The 18,004-nt window shown below is 46.9% G+C and overlaps 1 protein-coding gene across 2 annotated transcripts in view; it reads left to right on the top strand.

The window, feature by feature from the left end:
• The window catches only part of Plb1 (phospholipase B1), a 137,415-nt gene that overhangs the window by 66,660 nt on the left and 52,751 nt on the right, over positions 1 to 18,004 (top strand). For both annotated transcript variants that reach the window (XR_009584651.1, XM_060364727.1), the window contains exons 20-25: positions 7,427 to 7,485; positions 9,149 to 9,222; positions 9,861 to 9,904; positions 13,168 to 13,276; positions 15,790 to 15,841; positions 17,268 to 17,348. Coding sequence is in view for 1 of the 2 variants with exons in the window: in XM_060364727.1 (XP_060220710.1) it covers positions 7,427 to 7,485; positions 9,149 to 9,222; positions 9,861 to 9,904; positions 13,168 to 13,276; positions 15,790 to 15,841; positions 17,268 to 17,348 (419 nt within the window). In the remaining variant the exon portion in view is untranslated. The remainder of the gene's footprint in view (positions 1 to 7,426; positions 7,486 to 9,148; positions 9,223 to 9,860; positions 9,905 to 13,167; positions 13,277 to 15,789; positions 15,842 to 17,267; positions 17,349 to 18,004) is intronic.

Raw genomic sequence — 18,004 nt, 5'->3', positions numbered from 1 at the left:
GCAGCCATTAACAACCTTCCTGAAGAGGAAGATACTCGAGCACTTTGCTTTCTTTGCAGGTGAAACATCTTGGGAAATGATGTCTGTACATATGGAAAGGCACATGAAGGTTATAGTGGGACCCGGGTGACTGAGAGCTTTAGCTCAGACATAGGTGCTATTGGAGGATAATTAGATATGCTCATTTCTCAGTTCACTTGTTTGTTCATTTGTTGGCAAATTGTTGAATCTCTCCTTTAAGCCATTCGGGAGTCTCTGTCCTAGCTGATCTATTTTAACCTCTGACCTGGGTCCCCGACAAGAGAAAATTAAGTTTAGAGCAGTTAAGAACTCTTACATCTGTAGGGATATTGTCTCCTTGTGCTGTGAGCAGAGCAAACAAGTACCATGGCTAACCTGGCCTTTCACAGGCATCCTGGCTTTGCACATGCAGATTAAGTCATATGATTGTCAAGAAAGCTAAAAAACTCTCCTTGCCAGAACGTGGTGGTGCACCTGTAATCCCAGCACTCTGCAGGCTGGCAGAGGCAGATAGATCGCTCTGAGTTCGAGGCAGGCCTGGTCTACAGAGTGAGTTCCAGGACAGCCACAGGGCTACACAGACAAACCCTGTCTCAAAACAAGACAAAACAAAACAAAAACCTTTCCAGAGCCTGGATACAAAATTTATTCTTCAGTGTAACAAGATAGGCCATAGTATTTAATCTGTTACCTGTTATTGTAACAAAATACCTGAATCTGGGACCTTAAAAATAATTAACATCCTATTTAGCCCATGGTTTTAGAGCCAGGTATCCAATATCTGGTGATGGCCCCTATGGCAAAGTTAAAACATGGTAGAGAAATGGGAAGAGTGTTGTTTTTTACTCTGGCTGCCTCCACCCCACCACTTCTGCGGTTCTTCGTGGTGGTCCCATGGTACTGGAATCTCCAAAACTGCTAGGGTCCCTTGCTACAGCTGGACTTCACTTTCACCAATAGCCTGTTATAGGCTCTCTTTCTGGTGCCTCAACTTCTCTGCATGACCCCTTCATTTCTGGGCCTTCAGCTGCCACTGAGGTTGCACCTTTACAAATGGCCTCTCCTGGTCTCTCGGTGCCAAGCGTCAGCTGCCTCCACACATCCCGATAGAGTTGGCCGTCTTCTTATATCCACACTGCCTCAGCAAATGGGAGGGACCACTAGATACTTACTGAATTCCGAGTTCATCCAATGCATGCTCTGCATGACCCACCCCTTCATGCCTTCAAAACCAGCACCACCTAGGTGACTCTGACACATTACCATGTTCAGCTGCCGGCACTAGGCACAACTGTGGCCAGGTCCGAAACACAGGTTGTGCTCTCAGGAAATACTTCCCAGAAGATTTTAACTCAGTGATGTTGATCTCTTAATCACCGCTAATTTCTTAGCTCCAGCTAACCGCATCAATTGTCCCAGTAACGCACAGGTTTTATTTTAGTAGTTCTGGCATCTTATTAATCACAGCCAATTTTTCAGTCCCAGAAAACAAGAACCCACAGAATCTTAAAAAGGCAATGGCCCTGACAGAGTCTTTAATCTTCCCTCTGAAATTTCACGAGCCAAGCCTCCATCTTCTGCACTGCTTTCAACATTCTTACCTTCCACGCTCCAACAGAACATTCCACTGAGGTCTCAACACTCAATGATTCTTCTAGCCCAAAGTTCCAAAGTCCTTCCACAGTCCTCCCCAACACATGGCCAGGTCTGTCACAGCAATTCTCTACACTGGTACCAACTTGTCTTAGTCAGCGTTTTTGTTGTTGCAACAAAACACTGTGACCAAACAGCAAACTGAGGAGGGAACGGTTTATTCAGCTTACACTTCTTCATTGCTGTTCATCACCAAAGGAAGTCAAGACCAGAACTCAAGCAGGGAAGGAACCTGGGGGCAGGAGCTGATGCAGAAACCATGGAGAGTGCTGCTCACTGGCTTGCTCCCCACGGCTTGCTCAGCCTGCTTTCTTATAGAACCCAGGACCACCAGCCCAGGGATGACACCACTCGCCATGGGCTGGTCCCTCCCACACTGATCAATAATTAAGAAAATGTCTTACAGCTGGGTCTCGTGGAGGCCTTTTTCTTAACTGAGGCTCCTTCCTCTCTGATGACTTGTGTCAAGTTGAAACACAAACCAGCCAGTACAACTGAGCCCTTGTCTGCTTGACACACAAATATGTTACTATTAAGCCACAACCCTTCTTTCTGGGACATTGGCTGAGGAGGAAGGTCAGCTGGGTGCTTTCTTCACCTCTGAGCTAGCAGGCTTTCAACCCCAGCTTCTGGCTCCCGAGTCTATTGGTAAAATTGAATGACCGAGATTTTGTTAAAAACAGAATTGACAAAGTACCCCATGTGTTGGGGTAGCCCTCCTTTGAGCTACCCACGTTCGTGAAAACCAATCCACCTTCCAAGATCAGCGTTTAGCCCTGTCCAAGGGCTGCACCCAAGCCATAGTGACCTCATCAACTGGCGTTTGGTCCATCTCTTAAGTTTCTCCCTCCTTCATACCACCATACTGAGGACCACGCCTCCAGAACTGGAGTCTCTGGGGGCCCAAACCATATCCAAGCCCCACAGAAGTGGCAAAGATGTTACCCGAAGCCGAGTTCAGTCATTAGGCTTCTTGTTCCTGTGTTTGATGACACTGCATTCCTACCAATCTATTTACAGGGTGGACTTTAACAGCGGAGAGAGATGATCATCTTTATATGTGCGCCTTCCCACAGTAAAACCCATGTTCTAAGACACAGAGAGAGGCAGAGAGAAAGAGATAATGCATATATCGAGATAGAGAGTATCAGTTTGAAGGTTTTAATAGCCACACTTTAATCTTATCACTGCGAGAGGAAGATCTGCAAAGTATTTTGCAATCTCCCAAATTGTGTTTCTGTCGTGGCAACCACCCATTAGAATGTATCTCCCCATCTAAAAACCAGATAAGGTACAGTCTCTTCCTTACTCCCTGACCCCAGTGACTGTGGTGTTTATTAGTTCTTGAAGAATTCAAGAGCAGACCTCAAGACTTTATGATCTGAGATACCTTAGCGATAGGCACTGTTTAAGTAAACAGATAGATAGGTTGATCCAAGCCCGATGAGCTGACCAAATGACCTAAGACTGAACCCCGTGCATGCTTGTCCAGTGAAATTCACACTCGGTTAAGGGAGCTGGGGTGGACTCTGAGTCCCCTGGAAAGTATCATTCGGGAAAATGACCGCAGAGGAGTGGGCATAGAAAATAGCACATTTTTGTGCTGCTGATCTACGACTGAGCGTTCTAACCATATTTGCAACTGAAGTATTTTCATGTTAAAAAACAAGAAAGAAAAACCCCAGAAAAGAGCCAAATTAAAATTCCTTTGCTTGTTACCATGTTTCTGGTAAGTTCTTCCCCTCCCCTGGAGACCATGTTCATGAATTCTAATTGAAGTGAGAACACATAACACATCCTGATAGAGTTGGTCATCTTCTTGGCTTAGCAAATGGGAGGAACTTATTGAGCAGATCTGAGTAACTGAGAATTTCGAGTTCCTTCAATGAATTCTCAGAGTTGATACGCAAGCTAGGTCATGGCACCACCACTCAGATCTTTTTCAATAAGACTACGGTATAAAAATAACTGTTTTGCCTTCCAAATTATTTTTCAAAACCCCTTTTTGTCGTCATCTTCCCTAGTATACCCTCAACCCACAGATACACAGATCAAAGAGGGTGTTGTGAAATAAGGACACTCACAGCCTGTCAGCACAGGTCATAGTCCCTGGAGGCCTGGATTCCTGTTCTCATCACACCACACCAGAGCTGGTGGGCGATGAACCCTCACCTGCTGACCTGTGGGGCTTTGGGAGATGAGATGTGGAAAGTTGGTGCAAGTAAGTTTTCATAGCCAACCAGCATTTGGAGTTCAGTGAAGAATAAAAGCTTGCAAGGTCTCCCTCCTGGCCCAGACACAGGTAGGGTTTGAAAAGCGCTTTAGAAACACCTGATGGTATGTTGATACTAGCTGGCCCTCCCTCTCACATAGCTGGGATGACTTAAATGTCTATTTGGGAGTCTGTTGCTTTCTTAAAGGTTTTTTTTTTTTCCTTCCAAAAATGAATGGCTTTGAGGAGTGAAAGGGAATGTGGCTCAGTGACTCTGTTGGAGTCAAACTGCTAATTCTAATTGCATGCAAAGAGAACAGCCCATAGCTTTTGAAAACAGGAGGCATTGCTCTGCTGCCTGTGTGTGGCTGTCACCAGCAGTATGAAACAACAAATAGTGCATTTATTTAAGTCACTGGGTCTTTCTAAATTCCCAGTACTATTAGTTTACTCCAGTTGGCTAAATTGAGCTCTCCCAAAGCTAAGGTGAGAAGCGACCATGTTCCCGCAGTAGGTCAGTCCACAGACCTTTCACCCTATTGTGACCCAACCAGGCGTGCTCAGTGGAGGTTTGCGAAGCCACCTGTTCACAGAATTTGTGACTTGGTGTGGCCTGCCATCAGCAAGAAATGTTGTCCCATGGGGACTAAGAGCTTGCCTGTCCCTCTGTACCTCCAGCTTACTGAACAAATTCAAATTCTTCCCCAAGAGGCTCATTTATCTAAGTGTTTTTCTCTCACAATGTTTTTTATAAATACATTTAATATGTGTATGTATTTAGAATGAGGAGTTGATGAAAGAACCACCAAAAATGCTACTAAAGAATTGAGTAGAACTTTAAAAAATGAAAATAGGATTGTGGTTAATGTGTGAAAACAGAGCGATTGAAATTATTTGGAAGTCAGCATCCTCTGAGGTGTAGCAAATGTAGAAATGAGAGAGCCCAGCAGGTAAGTCAACGGAGTCAACCTTCTGTAGCTATAGTTTCCATGTCAGCAGAATCAGACAATAATAGCTCAGAAATAATCCATTATAATTTTTTGAGATAATATGATTACATCATTTCTCCCTTCTCATCTTCAAGTCCTCCCATATACTCCTCCTTATTCCCCAGGTTTCTTAGCTAAACCTTGATATCTGTAAAATTACCATCACAGACCACATAACCTTTAATTCAAGCTAATATGTTTCATTAATATATTTATAACGAGTACATAGTAATGATCAGTACTTTTTGGGAGCAATGTGGCCTTTCAATACATGGATACAATGTAGAACAATCCAATCCAGGAAACTGGCAGACATCACCTCAGACTTGTATCATTTCTAGTGAAATCAACACATTCCTTGCACTCCTACTATGTGCAAAGTGCCCATTTATGCAGATACACTTAGATTAAAATCACCAAAGGCAAAAATGGAGTTTCAGTCTAATGTCAGTAAATTACCATCATTGTGGAAATATTTTCGTAGGATTCTTAAAATTGGAGAGCAAGAGGGTTGGGAAGCCCTAGCTAACTAACAAGGAGAGCAAATTGGCCTTTGTAGATTTCAGCACAGAATCATTCAAGTTGTTGGGCAATACAAGAATGAAACGCCAGCCTGCTGAGTGCTTCTCCTGAGTGGCTGTTTATGAGCCGAGGCCATGTCCCCATCTTCCCTCCAGCGCAGGCTGCTCACGGCTGCTAGCATGGCACCAGAGCTTGGATGGCCTTCTGATAAGGGCTCTGCAGAAGTGAATGTCCATGAGTTAATGACGAGTGTTAAACTTCTTCCAAGGTAGTGAACTGTTCGTTCCAGATAACACTTATCTAATCAGCCCGAAGAAATTTAATCTTATCTCGAAATAGTTGTCTTTCCAAAGAGGGCAATTGCTGAAGAGTTTTTCTAAGTGTCCAGGCTGTGTCTTTGTCATATGCAATGGCGTTAATAAACCTCAAACCAAGGCCTACAGAATAGTAAACCAAAGAAATGCGTGGCCTCTGTCTTAACAGTAAAATACTAGGTAAATCAGCTCCTCCCAGCAAGCCTTGCAGCATGTGGTCTTGCCCCTCTTGCTGAGAATCCTATAGAATGGCCAACCAGAGAGCCCCACTACAGAAACAAATTGTGCATGTGCAAACACACACACCCCCTATAGGGGAACAGGAGAGATCTGTATGTGTATATATTTTCTGTTTCTATCCTCCCAAATTTAAGAGGTAATTACAGGCTGTTTGAGCTGCTTTTTACTGGTTTTTAAATTTCATTTAGCACGCACGTGTAGATGTATGTGTGGGTGTGCTGTGCCATGGAGCATGTGCGGAGGTCAGAGGCCAACAGGAGGTCTCTCCACCCTGTGAATTATGGGGACAAAACTGGGGTCTTTGGGTCTTTAGGGGTGGTGGAAGGAGCTTTTGCCCACAGAGTTACCTTGAGGACCTTGGACTGCTTTTTTCCTCTGCCTGTAACAAATGTTGAAGCTTTGGAGGCAAATCTGTCCCTCCCCTTCACATTTTACCAGCCTCCAAAGACCATTCTTAGCGGTTGCATACCTATTGACATTCAGAGAACTCACTCTTACAGCCGTAAGAATAAAGTGATTGGCTATCACCACCACAAGCTAAAATAAACCACTTTGGAGTCGAGGGAAGGGGTCTTATTTTCTGTTTTATTTTTATTTATTTTTTTTGCCTCCCCACCCCCATAGCCTGATTTCTTTGGGAAGAGGTCATTTTAAAGTTTCCATGCTTAGCCCTGTAGGCGTGTGTTAATGTGTGCAGCTGGGTTTGTGATTTGATATTGTTCTTCTAACCACATAGAGTAGCTGTCGAAGGCTGGGAAGGACCACGTAGGCTATAGTCATGTAAAAGGGAACTTACGTGTGTGTGTGTGTGTGTGTGTGTGTGTGTGTGTGTATATGCATGCACACACGCGCACATGTATGTGGTAAATTCAAGACATGATGGGGGAAGGATTGGCAGCCACTAGACATGGAAGGAAACAGTTATGGTCTCTCCTACAAATGCAGAACTCAGTAGTTCTTAAAATACGGTACCCAGACAAGACTGAGGGCAACCGTGGTGCCCAAGAACTAGGCCTGCAGACTCTCAGGCTCAATACAGACTTCCTGCATCTGAAGCTCTTGGGAGTTTGGGGGGGTCACGTGTGATTTCATAGGCGCTTCAGCTGGTTCCAGTGCATAGCCCAGCATAAGGACCACTAATGTACGTGTTCTCACAGATACACACATTCATGAGCCACGCGTGTTAGTCTGCAGCCTGTCCTAGGAAACATCAGGGACTTTGCCTTCTGAATGCAAATCCTTAGCGGGGGTGGGGGTAGGGGTGGAGGGGTGGCAGGGTATGGGGGGGTAGGGGGGTCAGCTGCCGTTCTACAAAGCACCTTGAAAGTGGTAGAGAAGCCTGAATTGGCTGCTGAGGGGAGCAAGTATGCCACTGTGAAGGCTAAGTTTCTCGCCACTCTACTGAGGCACAGGGGAACCAGGCCCAGGGTCTTCCTGGAATGCTCATTTTCCATTCACCCAAATTTGCTTTTTAGTTCACAGGCTGAGGCCAGCTGACATCAAGGTAATTGGAGCGCTAGGAGACTCTATCACGGTAGGTGACCTCAATTGTGGAAGGGGTAGGACGGGAGGTTTTGTTTCTGCTTTTGAGACAGGGTTTCATGTAGCTCAGGCTGTCCTCGGACTCACTGTGTGGCTGAGGTTGGCCTTGAGCTGCTGAGTTTCCTGTGAATACCTCCCAAGTGCTGGGAGTACAGGTGTGGGCTACCCCGTCCAGCTAGAAAGTGACCGTGAAACATGAAACCTCAGAACTGAAAGTTGAGGTTTCACTCTTAGTCTGTTTCCCAGTCCGGATCCTCAAGCCCTCCCTACAGCCCCTGCCCAGCGCGTAGCAGGCCTCGCCGGGAATCACTTTCATTCCAGCCTCTGTGTTCCTCCCCCAACGCTGGGACTGAAGGAAAACAGAAGGTAGAAGGGACCTTGAGGAAACACAAGTGACAAAGTGAAGCTGCACAGCCCATGTCTGTGGTGGGACAGCATAGCCTGCCAGGAGTGTCTCCAAAGACCCAGCCAGTCTGTCCATGTAGAAAAGCCAAGAGACCAACATACAGAGATGAGAAGCTAGGAGCAAGTGCTGACGGGAATGGAGGTGGTGGTAAGAAATGAGGTCAGTGGAAGAAGCAGAGGCTCCAGAGACAGACAGACACACGCCCTTTGCAGCCACCCGTGGTGATGCTCCAAACCTCTCAAAACGCACGCTTTTAAAAACAGAATCAAGTTCATACAAAGCCTGAGGGGGATGGTCCCCTGAGATTTCAGAAAAACACGTTTCTGTTTGAGGCTGATCCTGGTGAGGTCCAGCTATTGTCCCTAGCAGCGTCTCCACGTTTGAACTCTCTGAGGAGGAGCTACTTGGCCACAGTTGTGATCTAGCTCACTCCATAGCCCTGTGACAAAAAAATCCTGTGAGGTTTAACATTCCTCACACCTGACCAATAAGGAAGGTGCATTGAGTGCCCAAGTCAGGTGCTGAACTTAGGGTCCAGAATGTTAGTCCTTTAGCAGTGTCCTTCACAGGACCCCAGCAGCTCCTTATCCCAAAGGTCCTACTTTGTGTAAGCCCCTGGGAGAGACTGGCAGGCTAGTCTTCGGCACCTAAGCTGTGTATCTCAGCTACTTCCGAGTGAGGTCTAATGCCCCACCCCACCCCACCCCCGTTCCCCTACCACCATGATCTTCTGGAAGATGCTCTCAGGATAGGGAGCCACAGAGAATCACACAAGTGCTCAGGACTTCCTGGGGAGGCAGTGCCTGTGACATGGTGGCCATTAGGTACTGTAGTGAGCATAGCCCAGGGATTCCTGCTCAAGTTTAGAAATACTGCTGTTTCTCACCAGCACGTGAGTGGGATGTGATGATGGGAAAGGCTTAGCTTGTGTTTCCTTTGATGTTCTACAACTTTTAAAAATGGACACTGCACCTTCAAGTACGTGCTTTTGAAAAATACATGCTATGGGCTGGTGTTTCTCCCAGTTGCTGTCCAGGCAGGGTTTCCCCGGAAGGAGATACAGCTGTGGATGGCTGTATTCCAGATGGCTCATCCAGGAAAGGGCAGGAGGTGTATCCATTCCTTCTGGATTCTATAATTTTCCTAGGTGTCCTGCCCAGGTTAAGGGCATGGGCCTTCAAACAGGTGGACAGCTGTGGGTCCTGAGGGAAAGCATGGACACCTACCCACTATGTGCCCTCTCTTCCAGGCGGGTAATGGAGCTGGGTCCAGGCCTGGGGACGTCTTGGATGTCTTAACTCAATACCGAGGCCTGTCCTGGAGGTGAGTGAGGCACAGAAAGGCCCCTGCGCCTTCTAGAAAACAGTGGCTCAAGTTGGGGATGGGCAGTCTAGTTCATTCTATAATGAATGTCTAAATTCAAGTTACTATCACCCCAAAAGACTACAATCCCTGGAACAGGAGGTGGTGTGGTCTAGATAGGAGTTTTGGGGTTGGAAGTCCACAAATGTTATGTTCCTAGAAAAAGCCAGGGTGGGAGGGGGGCGTCTCCTTTGGAATCTTAGCCTTGGGTCCGGAGACCCTGGCTCTCTTAGAGGCACTCTTTGAAAAGGGTTTTTCCAAGCTTAGTAATGGAGAAGCTAAGTCGTCCCCTGCTGGTCCCGAAAGAATCCCTCTGGACTGGGAAAGGCAAGGAAAGAAATCAACTTAGCTCTCCCATCTAACATCAGAGCTGGGCTCAAAGCTGAAACTACAAGAACAGCAGTAGCGACGGTTTTAAGTTCTTTGGTCAGTTTGTTCCACGCCCCAGGGAGAGGGGAAAGGAGTTGATTTCTGTAAAGGGTAAGACCGGGACGGGGCGGGTGGGGGGGGGGAGCTGTGATTCTCGAGGGAAATCTGTCTTGTTTGGGTTTGGCTGGCATTTTAAACCTTCGTTTTTCTTTCTTGCTGCTCACCAACAGCGTGGGCGGAGATGAGGACATCAGAACCGTGACCACCCTGTCCAGTGAGTACCCTGGCGCTCTGGGGCGGGTAGGCTACTCCTGAGCCCACTGCGCCCCCAACTGGCGGCCGCCGGCCTCGCAAGGCAGCAGGACCCAGCTGCGTGCAGTAGGGGGCGCTGCTTCCCTGAGGCTGCCATCTCGGCTCAGCTCCTGAGCTAATTAAAACCTTGGAAGGTTTTTCCCTTTTTTTGGTGCAGTTTTTCAACGGGAAATCGTCTTTATCCAATAAATGAGCTGAGCGAGAAAGGAAAAGAGAGCTTAGACCAAATCTTAGGACAGATCCTTTGAAAGTAATCCAATGAAAAAAGGATTAGCCTCTACTTTGGCACGCCATTCTGGACACCGCACGCGTCTAGGCCTGGGCAGCTTGGGCATCTCTGCTCACAAGACAGGCCTTGCTGTGTAAACCCACAGCAATTGCAGCAGGGAGAGATGTATTTAACGTGGCTCAGGCTACGCAAACACTGCCATATTTGGGGCTCAACATTTTCCATAATTGTTTTGCCAACACCCCAGTTGGATAAATTTTAAAGCCTGGCTACATTTTCTGGGGGAGGGGGGGCCTGCACTGCTTTCCATTGTGTTATTTGGTTCATTATCTTTAGTAATGCCCGTCCTGACATTTATTCTTAAAGGGTGCTTTTTAAAAATAAGGTGTTTAAAGCTGGCAAGATGGCTCAGTGGTTAAGAGCACTGGCTGTTCTTCCAGAGGTCCTGAGTTCAATTCCCAGCAACCACATGGTGGCTCACAACTGTCTACAGTGGAATCTGACTCTCTTCTGGTGTGCATGAAAGCAGAGCATTCACATACATAAATTAAATATTTATAGTTTTTTTCATTTTCTTCTTAGAAACCTCTAAGGCTGTTGCCTGGGAGGAAGCGGTTGGTTTCGTGCCTGCTACTTTTTCTGATACATATCTCTTTGGTACAACTCTCAAGCTAAGACAGTACTTGAGTTTTAAGCCAGCAAGGTTAGAATACGGATTCTTAACCTCCACACTGGCACAGACAGTCTATTTTAGTTCTTGGAAAACTATGTGGAATTTAAATAGGTACCATTCTCTGCCATGAGTATTCCTTGTCCTCTGTGAGTGTGATGAACTTGGCTTTGAGATGGGCCTAGGAGGATGGCTGGACATCATATTGTTCAAGATCATTCACCAAAGTGGTTTTCAAATGACTGTGACAGTGTCTCCTGCTTGGAGGGACTCCAGTGACACGCTTAGCTTAGCTGGTCAGCTTTCTTTCCGAGAGATAGGAGGACAACCTGACTGTGTAGCCACGTGATTCAGGGTAAAGCAGCTGTGGAAACTTGCTGCGACAGTGCAAGGTCAGGACAGAACTGTGCCTAATGCCCTGACTGATTTAACCCCAAAGATGCTGCAGCACCAGGTATGTGAGAGACAGACTCTGCCCTGATAGCATCAGCAAGGCTTCAGGACAGGGCGTGCCATCCAGAGGCAGATACATAAATTGGTAATCAACAGGATGGATGAAAGTGTGCAAAGTGAGAAAAAAATCAGCTAGGAAATTGAGATTTGGGGGAAAAAACCCAGAAATATTAGAAATGAAAAACCCAGTGAATCAAATAACATAGTGAAAGCATGGTCAATAGTTATAGCCAAAAAGACAGACTGTCAGGGATGGAGAACAAGGTTGATGAATCGCTGGTCAAATGTCAATTAAAAACTAAATGAATTTGACCACAATGTCTAAGAACTTGGGGAAGTGATCAAGGGTTCAAACCCAAGAATGGGCAGAATAGAAGGAGATGAGATAAATTCTAAAAGAATTCAGAATTATCCAATTAAATTTATAGTGAAAGATTTCTCAAATCTAGAGAAAAACATTCAAACTTAAAAGTCACCTAGAGCCGAAAATAGACCCAACTAAAGAACCTCTCCACAATGTATTGCAGTCAATGTATCAAAAGTTCAAAAGCAAAGAAAGAAACGATATTAACGGTGTAAGGGGGGATGGCAACTCACTCACAAAGGCAAATACATCAGAACAATAGCATATCTCATTAACAACCATAAAAGTCAGGGGAGCGTGGATGATATATTTCAAGCCCTGAAGGCAAATAACTGCCAATCAAAATTGCCACATCAGCAAAACTATCTTTAAAAAATTGATGGAAAAGAAAAAAACATTTAAAAAAGAAAATGAAGAAACTAACTGGGCTTGAAGAAAAGCCCAGAACCAGACAGACTCACTAATGAATTCTACCAAGCCTTTGGAGAAGAGCTAACGGCCATCCTAAAGCCATTGCATACCAACACTACTGAACACAAGAGTAACAAAAAGGCCAGGTAACATGGAGCATACCAGTATTCCTAGCACTTGAGGAGGCAGTGGCAGGCAGATCTCTGTGAGTTTGAGGTCAGCCTGTGTCTACAAAGCAAATCTAAGAGAGCCAAGGCTACACAGAGAAACCCTGTCTCGGGAGAAAAAAAAATTACCAAAAATGACCCATTTCCTTTGTGATTATAGATGTAAAAATTCTCAATAAAATACTTGCAAATTAAATTCAAGAATACGTTGAGATCATATGCAAGTCAGTTTCATTCCAGAGATACAAGGATGCATTGACAGACAGATTAGTACAGACGGAAATCACGTGATCATCTCATAGGATGCAGGAAAAGACTTCAACAGTCCTTCATGATAAAATCCCTAAAGAATCAAGGACCTGAGGGAAAACACCTCAGGGTAGTAAATGACTCTGCTGTGCATGGTGTAAAGCAGTGGTTCTCAGTCTGTGGGTTGTGACCCCCTTAGGGGTTTAACGACCCTTCACAGGGGTGCCTAAGTCCATCCTGCATATCAGATCTTTACATCACGATCCATAGCAGTAGCAAAATCACAGTTATGAAGTAGCAACAAGACTAATTTTACTGTTGGGGTCACCACAGCATGAGGAACTGTCGTAAAGGGCCCCAGCATCAGGAAGGCCGAGAACTGCTGGTGTAGTCTCAGCCTGCTGGACATTCTCTTCCATGCTGGGTTATGGACTGGGGGTCGTGCTGGCCTACAGGGGGTTGGGGGTAGGGGTTGGCTGTGCTTTGTCCTCCACACTCAATAGTCAAAAGAACTTGACTGTTGGCTGTGTGATCCCAGCACTCCAAGCAGATTAGGTAGAGAAGCATCACCAGCTGAGGATAGCCTGGGCTATGTAGGTGACCTTATCACAAAACAATGTAAGAAGGGCCTTGGGAAGATTGCTTTGGGGCCGTTGGTCAACATGTCCCCCTGTATTTCCAGACATTCTCCGGGAATTCAACCCCTCTTTGAAGGGCTTCTCTGTTGGCACCGGGAAAGAAAACACGGTCAAAGCATCCTTCAACCAAGCTGTAGCAGGAGCCAAATCTGAGTGAGCCTGGGTGTCCTGGGAAGGGGTGCAAGTTTGGGAACGACAGAAGTGAGGGTGCCTGGGAGAACTTTCTGTAGCATGTGGGGTTTAGCGTAGGCTGGGAGAGGCTTGGTCTGGGTAAAGAGTTGGGGTAAGAGCTGGAATGGGCTCTCTTGGAGTGTCCTTTTCACACACACAAATCTGACAGACATACAAACCCTAGAAACTAATGAAGTTCCTCTGATGCCCTGAATACACTTGACACAGTAAACCTTACTCCCTTGCAGAGCAGTGGCTGTGAGCCGGCTCGTGGCAAGTCCCAGCTGTTAGCTTGTCATTACTGTCTTTGAGTCTTACACTCCCTGCCTTCCTCAGAGGGGTGCTTTGGGCTCTGCACTCTGTGTAGTCTGTGCCCTGGGAAGAATGCTGACGTGGGAGGCAAAGCCCTGAATGTCAGCCACGTTTCTTCCTTGACCTCTACAAGCCTCTGAGGTGAAAAGGCTGCTGTCAGCCTTTCTAGGGGAGGTTGTGAAGATGATAACCATGGGTGTTAAAGCTCTGGTGAGCTATACTCCTGCGCAGATCGAGGACGGTGGTCCCTAGTTCAGCGGGGCTGCAGGGTGCCCCTGAGGAATCTTGCTCCATGGTGCTCACTGTGATGGTCCCTAAAATCCAGCAGGTCTGCCCTCCTGGTTCCCCAGCTCTGGTTGCATACTATTCAAAGCCTTGCATGTTCCTTGGAGTCTTTTTTTTTTTATTCCTAGCCAATGAACACATGAACACTACATCCAATTAGGAAAACATGCGAAAAGACCCTTTCTATTTTATGACAATATTTCTTCCACCTTTAGCACAGACCACATTTCTCCATGTGGCTCTTAAGATCCTCGGAATCTGGTTCTAGGTTTCCTGATGTTTTCCAGCTTTCAAGGCTGTCCTGGAGCTATAAGCCACCTCTGAGTAGCTCTTGCATTTATGCCCCATAGGAAAGACAGGTCATACCAAGCCTAGTAGGTTTTAGAATGAATTTGAAGACTGCCGCTCCCTTTGGTGAGGACTGGGTTGACAGTGATTTGCCACTTTCAAGCTAAAGCTTGCTTCAACACTAACAGAATTTCTCTTTCCCCAGTATGTATGAGCTGGTAGCAGCAGAAGAAAGGCAGTTCTAAGCATGATTAGATCAGGGACACATGTAAGAAAGGACACTCAGAGCGAAGGACCCATGAGTAATTGCAGTAAGCATGGCTCATATGGCCTTGAAGCTATGACTGTACTTTCCCCTAGGCTTTTGGGAAAGCATCCAAGTGGTGGAGAAAAGCAGGGACAGGCCAGTTGTTCCCATAATGCACTTGGAACTATAGCACAGGGAAGCTAGATGGCCTTAACAGGTAAGGCCTGACCTCAGAGTCTGGCCTTGGTTCTCACAGGCCTTATTGCAGGCATGGTCATAACCCTTCATATACACACAGCAGTGCCTGAATTACAGAACACCTTCATAACTGGCCTCCTCATGCCCTGCACAGTAGCGCTGTGAAATGGACAATGTGTTTTATCAGCGATTAAAAACTATGGCTCTGAGCCATGGAAGTTCCCTTTCCACACCCAGGTCGAAAGACAGAGGGGCTGCCCCAGTAACCTCAGATCCACAAATCTGAAGCAGGTTATATAACTGACCCAAAGTCCCCCCTCCCAGGTATCTGATACCCAGTGTTCTGGGGCCAGGATCAGAGACACTGGGCTAGTAGTTAAGACTGAGAGGGTAGCAGGGTGTGGTGCCGGGAGCTTTGCAGGTGGTGGCAGTGAGGGTGACAAATCATTCTAAGGCCTTGGGTCAGACGCTAAGTTCTTCACATGACCCTCATCCGATCCTCTGGACACAATGAAGAAGGCAAGGCCACTGCTTTATTTTACAGAGAAAAGTATTGGGTTTAAGTAAAGGTCTCAGAGGTGGTTACAGGTAGATCTGGCATCCAAACCCTTGTTACCTAGCAGAGACTCTGATTCAAGGGGTTGCTTGGCTTTCGTGAGCACCCACAATAACTTTCCCGAAGCAGGTTGATCTCTATGTTACAGTCTTAGCTGTACAGTATAGACACTGAGCCTAGGGCCTTATGCACACTACGCAAGTACTCTCCTACTGAGCGCATTCCCGGCTCCGTAGTCATTTTAAACTGATGTCACCTTTATAGGCCATAGCATCTGTTAATGTGGCTGTGAGCTGAGTGGCACATAACATAAAATGAATATGTAGCAACCTATTTGCCTGAACAAGGCTGGCTTGGAAGAGAAACCTGTGTACCATCAGTTATACCAACCTGACAATAAACCCACTGAGAGTCAGATGTGCAGGCCTCTGCCATTCTCACAGTCAGTTTTCCCCAGTGCATCCTGGGTAGGGGCAGAGAAGTGTGTGTTGGGTCTTCAGTCCTGCTCCCAGCCTTCCTTTGCTAAGTTGACGGCCAAGTGCTACTCTCTGCTACACTATCCTTCTAGTCCTTGACTCTCATTCACCTCCTTACCATGTGTTCCCACAGCGGCCTAGCTGCCCAGGCCCAGAAGCTGGTGAGCCTGATGAAGGCGGACAAGGTGAGTCTGGGCGCATCAAGGTGGGGCTCCTTAGAACAGGAGATTAAAGCCATAGACACAGAAAAGTCAGCAGTGGGGTGAGGGGTGCAAAGGACTCAGGCCAGGTTTCTCTCTGGCAGAGTCTGAGCCCTGTGCCTCTCTGTTCCTTTGCAAACAGAGCTCCCACTCTCTGTACTAGCCAGCTCTGCAGAGTAAACATGTATTACCAGTCAAGCCAGGGCCCGTAGATACACAAGGAAGATACAACACAGCTCCATCCTCTGGGAGCTTATGAGCAGAGACAAACATGAAGAATCAAGATTATGAAACGGTTGACGCGTGCCTTGTAAAGAGAGTTATGCGTAGCAAAGGTGGGAATAACAGGGATGTGTGCCCTGTTTGGGGGGGGCTCAGAAAGGAGACAGATATTTGAGTTGGGTTCCAAAAGATGAGTGTGAGATTCTCTCTCAGATAAAAGCTCAAAATGCAGGCTCAGTGGAGACCTGGTCAGGAGGTGTGGTACCAGGTGGATAAAATAACAAAAGAAGGGGGTCAAGATTGGTTATGTTTATGCGATGCAATGCGCCCCTCCCCCCAAAAAATTCACTGTTAGGAGAGCTTCAGAATATGTCTAGGCCTAATGTCAGGTTTTCCTGATTTTTCTTCTCCCCCTCCCATCGTTCTTCTTACACCCTCATTTGGAGCAGGGGCCAGAGACAACGTAAGAGGCTGTGAGCACCACAGCCACCCTTGCACCACGGTGTGTGGAATGGGGGTGCCCACACCCCTTCCATGCAACCCTGTGACTTCAAACACTTCTCTAGAGCACTCTCGCAGGAGGTGCCGAACTCCCTGGAACCTTCATAGTGCTCTAACCAGCCACTCCAGCTGGAATCACTCTTTCTTTCCTTATTTATTTGGTTGGTTGGTTGGTTGGTTGGTTGGTTGGTTGGTTGGTTGGTTGGTTGGCTTTTTGAGACAGGGTTTCTCTAGCTGTCCTGAAACTCCCTCTCTGAAGAGCAGGGTAGCCTCACACTCAGAACTCCACCTGCCCCTGCCTCCCTAGTGCTGAGACCGCAGGCAGGCTCCACTACGTTCAGGTCCCTCTCGGAGTTTTCATGAGTTAGGAAAGCTCCTTCTTAACGGAAGATGGTCCTTCTTCTCTAAAGCAGTTTAGAACTCTGGACTTCTAGAAGATTCTAGAACAGCGTTCCCTTCCCAGGGCCAGGACTTTTTTCCCTATTTCCTACCCACGTCCTTGCCATGCCGGAGGCTGGAAGCAGGAAGCAGGAAGCAGGAAGCAAAGCTCAAGAGAGCTCCTCCTACCAGGGTGGTTAGAGACAGACCTACCACGCCAAAAACCAAACGGTTTGAACACTCTGACATTTGGGGAACTGCCCCTGTAAGAGTTTCCTTCTTGACCCTGTTTGCTTTCTATTCATTTCAGACGATAAACTTTCAGGAGGACTGGAAGATAATCACTGTGTTTATAGGAGGCAATGACCTCTGCAGTTCCTGCAATAACCGGGTAAGTCCCCGGCCCCTCACCCTCAGCAAGGATTTCCACAGTTGGCCCTGGCTCCTGGAACAGCACAGCTAGGTCAGGACTCTGTCCCTGGCTTGGCATGGATCCAGCTGGGGATTCATTAACCCTAGGATCCAGAGGGACACTTACCTTGAGAATTGGTCCTCATGAAGTTTCCCAGTGAGGGAGCCTGATCACACCATTATAGAGAACAAAATAATCTTGTGTTATCTGGGAAACTCATGCTCGTTTTCAAAGCTAACCACAGGTTAGCTCCTCTCTGCAGTATTTACCGGCCTTGCCAATTCCACCTTTGCACTGTCTAGAGAAAGTGATTTCCCACAAACGTGATTAGGCAAGGTTCAGCTCTGCATCTCTTGGGGCTGATGGGGAAACCCACAGTGGAGGCTGTTGCTCTAAGTATTTCTCCTGGATCCCCAAGTCCCTCTGAAGGAGATGCCTTAGGCCACCTGGGAGTCCCACACCCACACCTGTGCCACCTGCTGTGCCCAGAGGTGAACAGCAGTGAATGAAACACAAGCTCTGTCCTTGGGGTTTCTCTTAGCCAGGGGCCAGAAACGAGAGATATCACCAGTGGGTTCTGGTGATACATAAATAAGTGACTCCATACCCAAAGTAGCCTTGGCATCTAGAGAGCC

Source organism: Meriones unguiculatus, chromosome 1 (assembly GCF_030254825.1).
Source record: "Meriones unguiculatus strain TT.TT164.6M chromosome 1, Bangor_MerUng_6.1, whole genome shotgun sequence".
Lineage (NCBI taxonomy): Eukaryota > Metazoa > Chordata > Mammalia > Rodentia > Muridae > Meriones > Meriones unguiculatus.
Note: the sequence above shows the minus strand (reverse complement) of the source record. Positions and strands in the feature narration are given on the sequence as shown.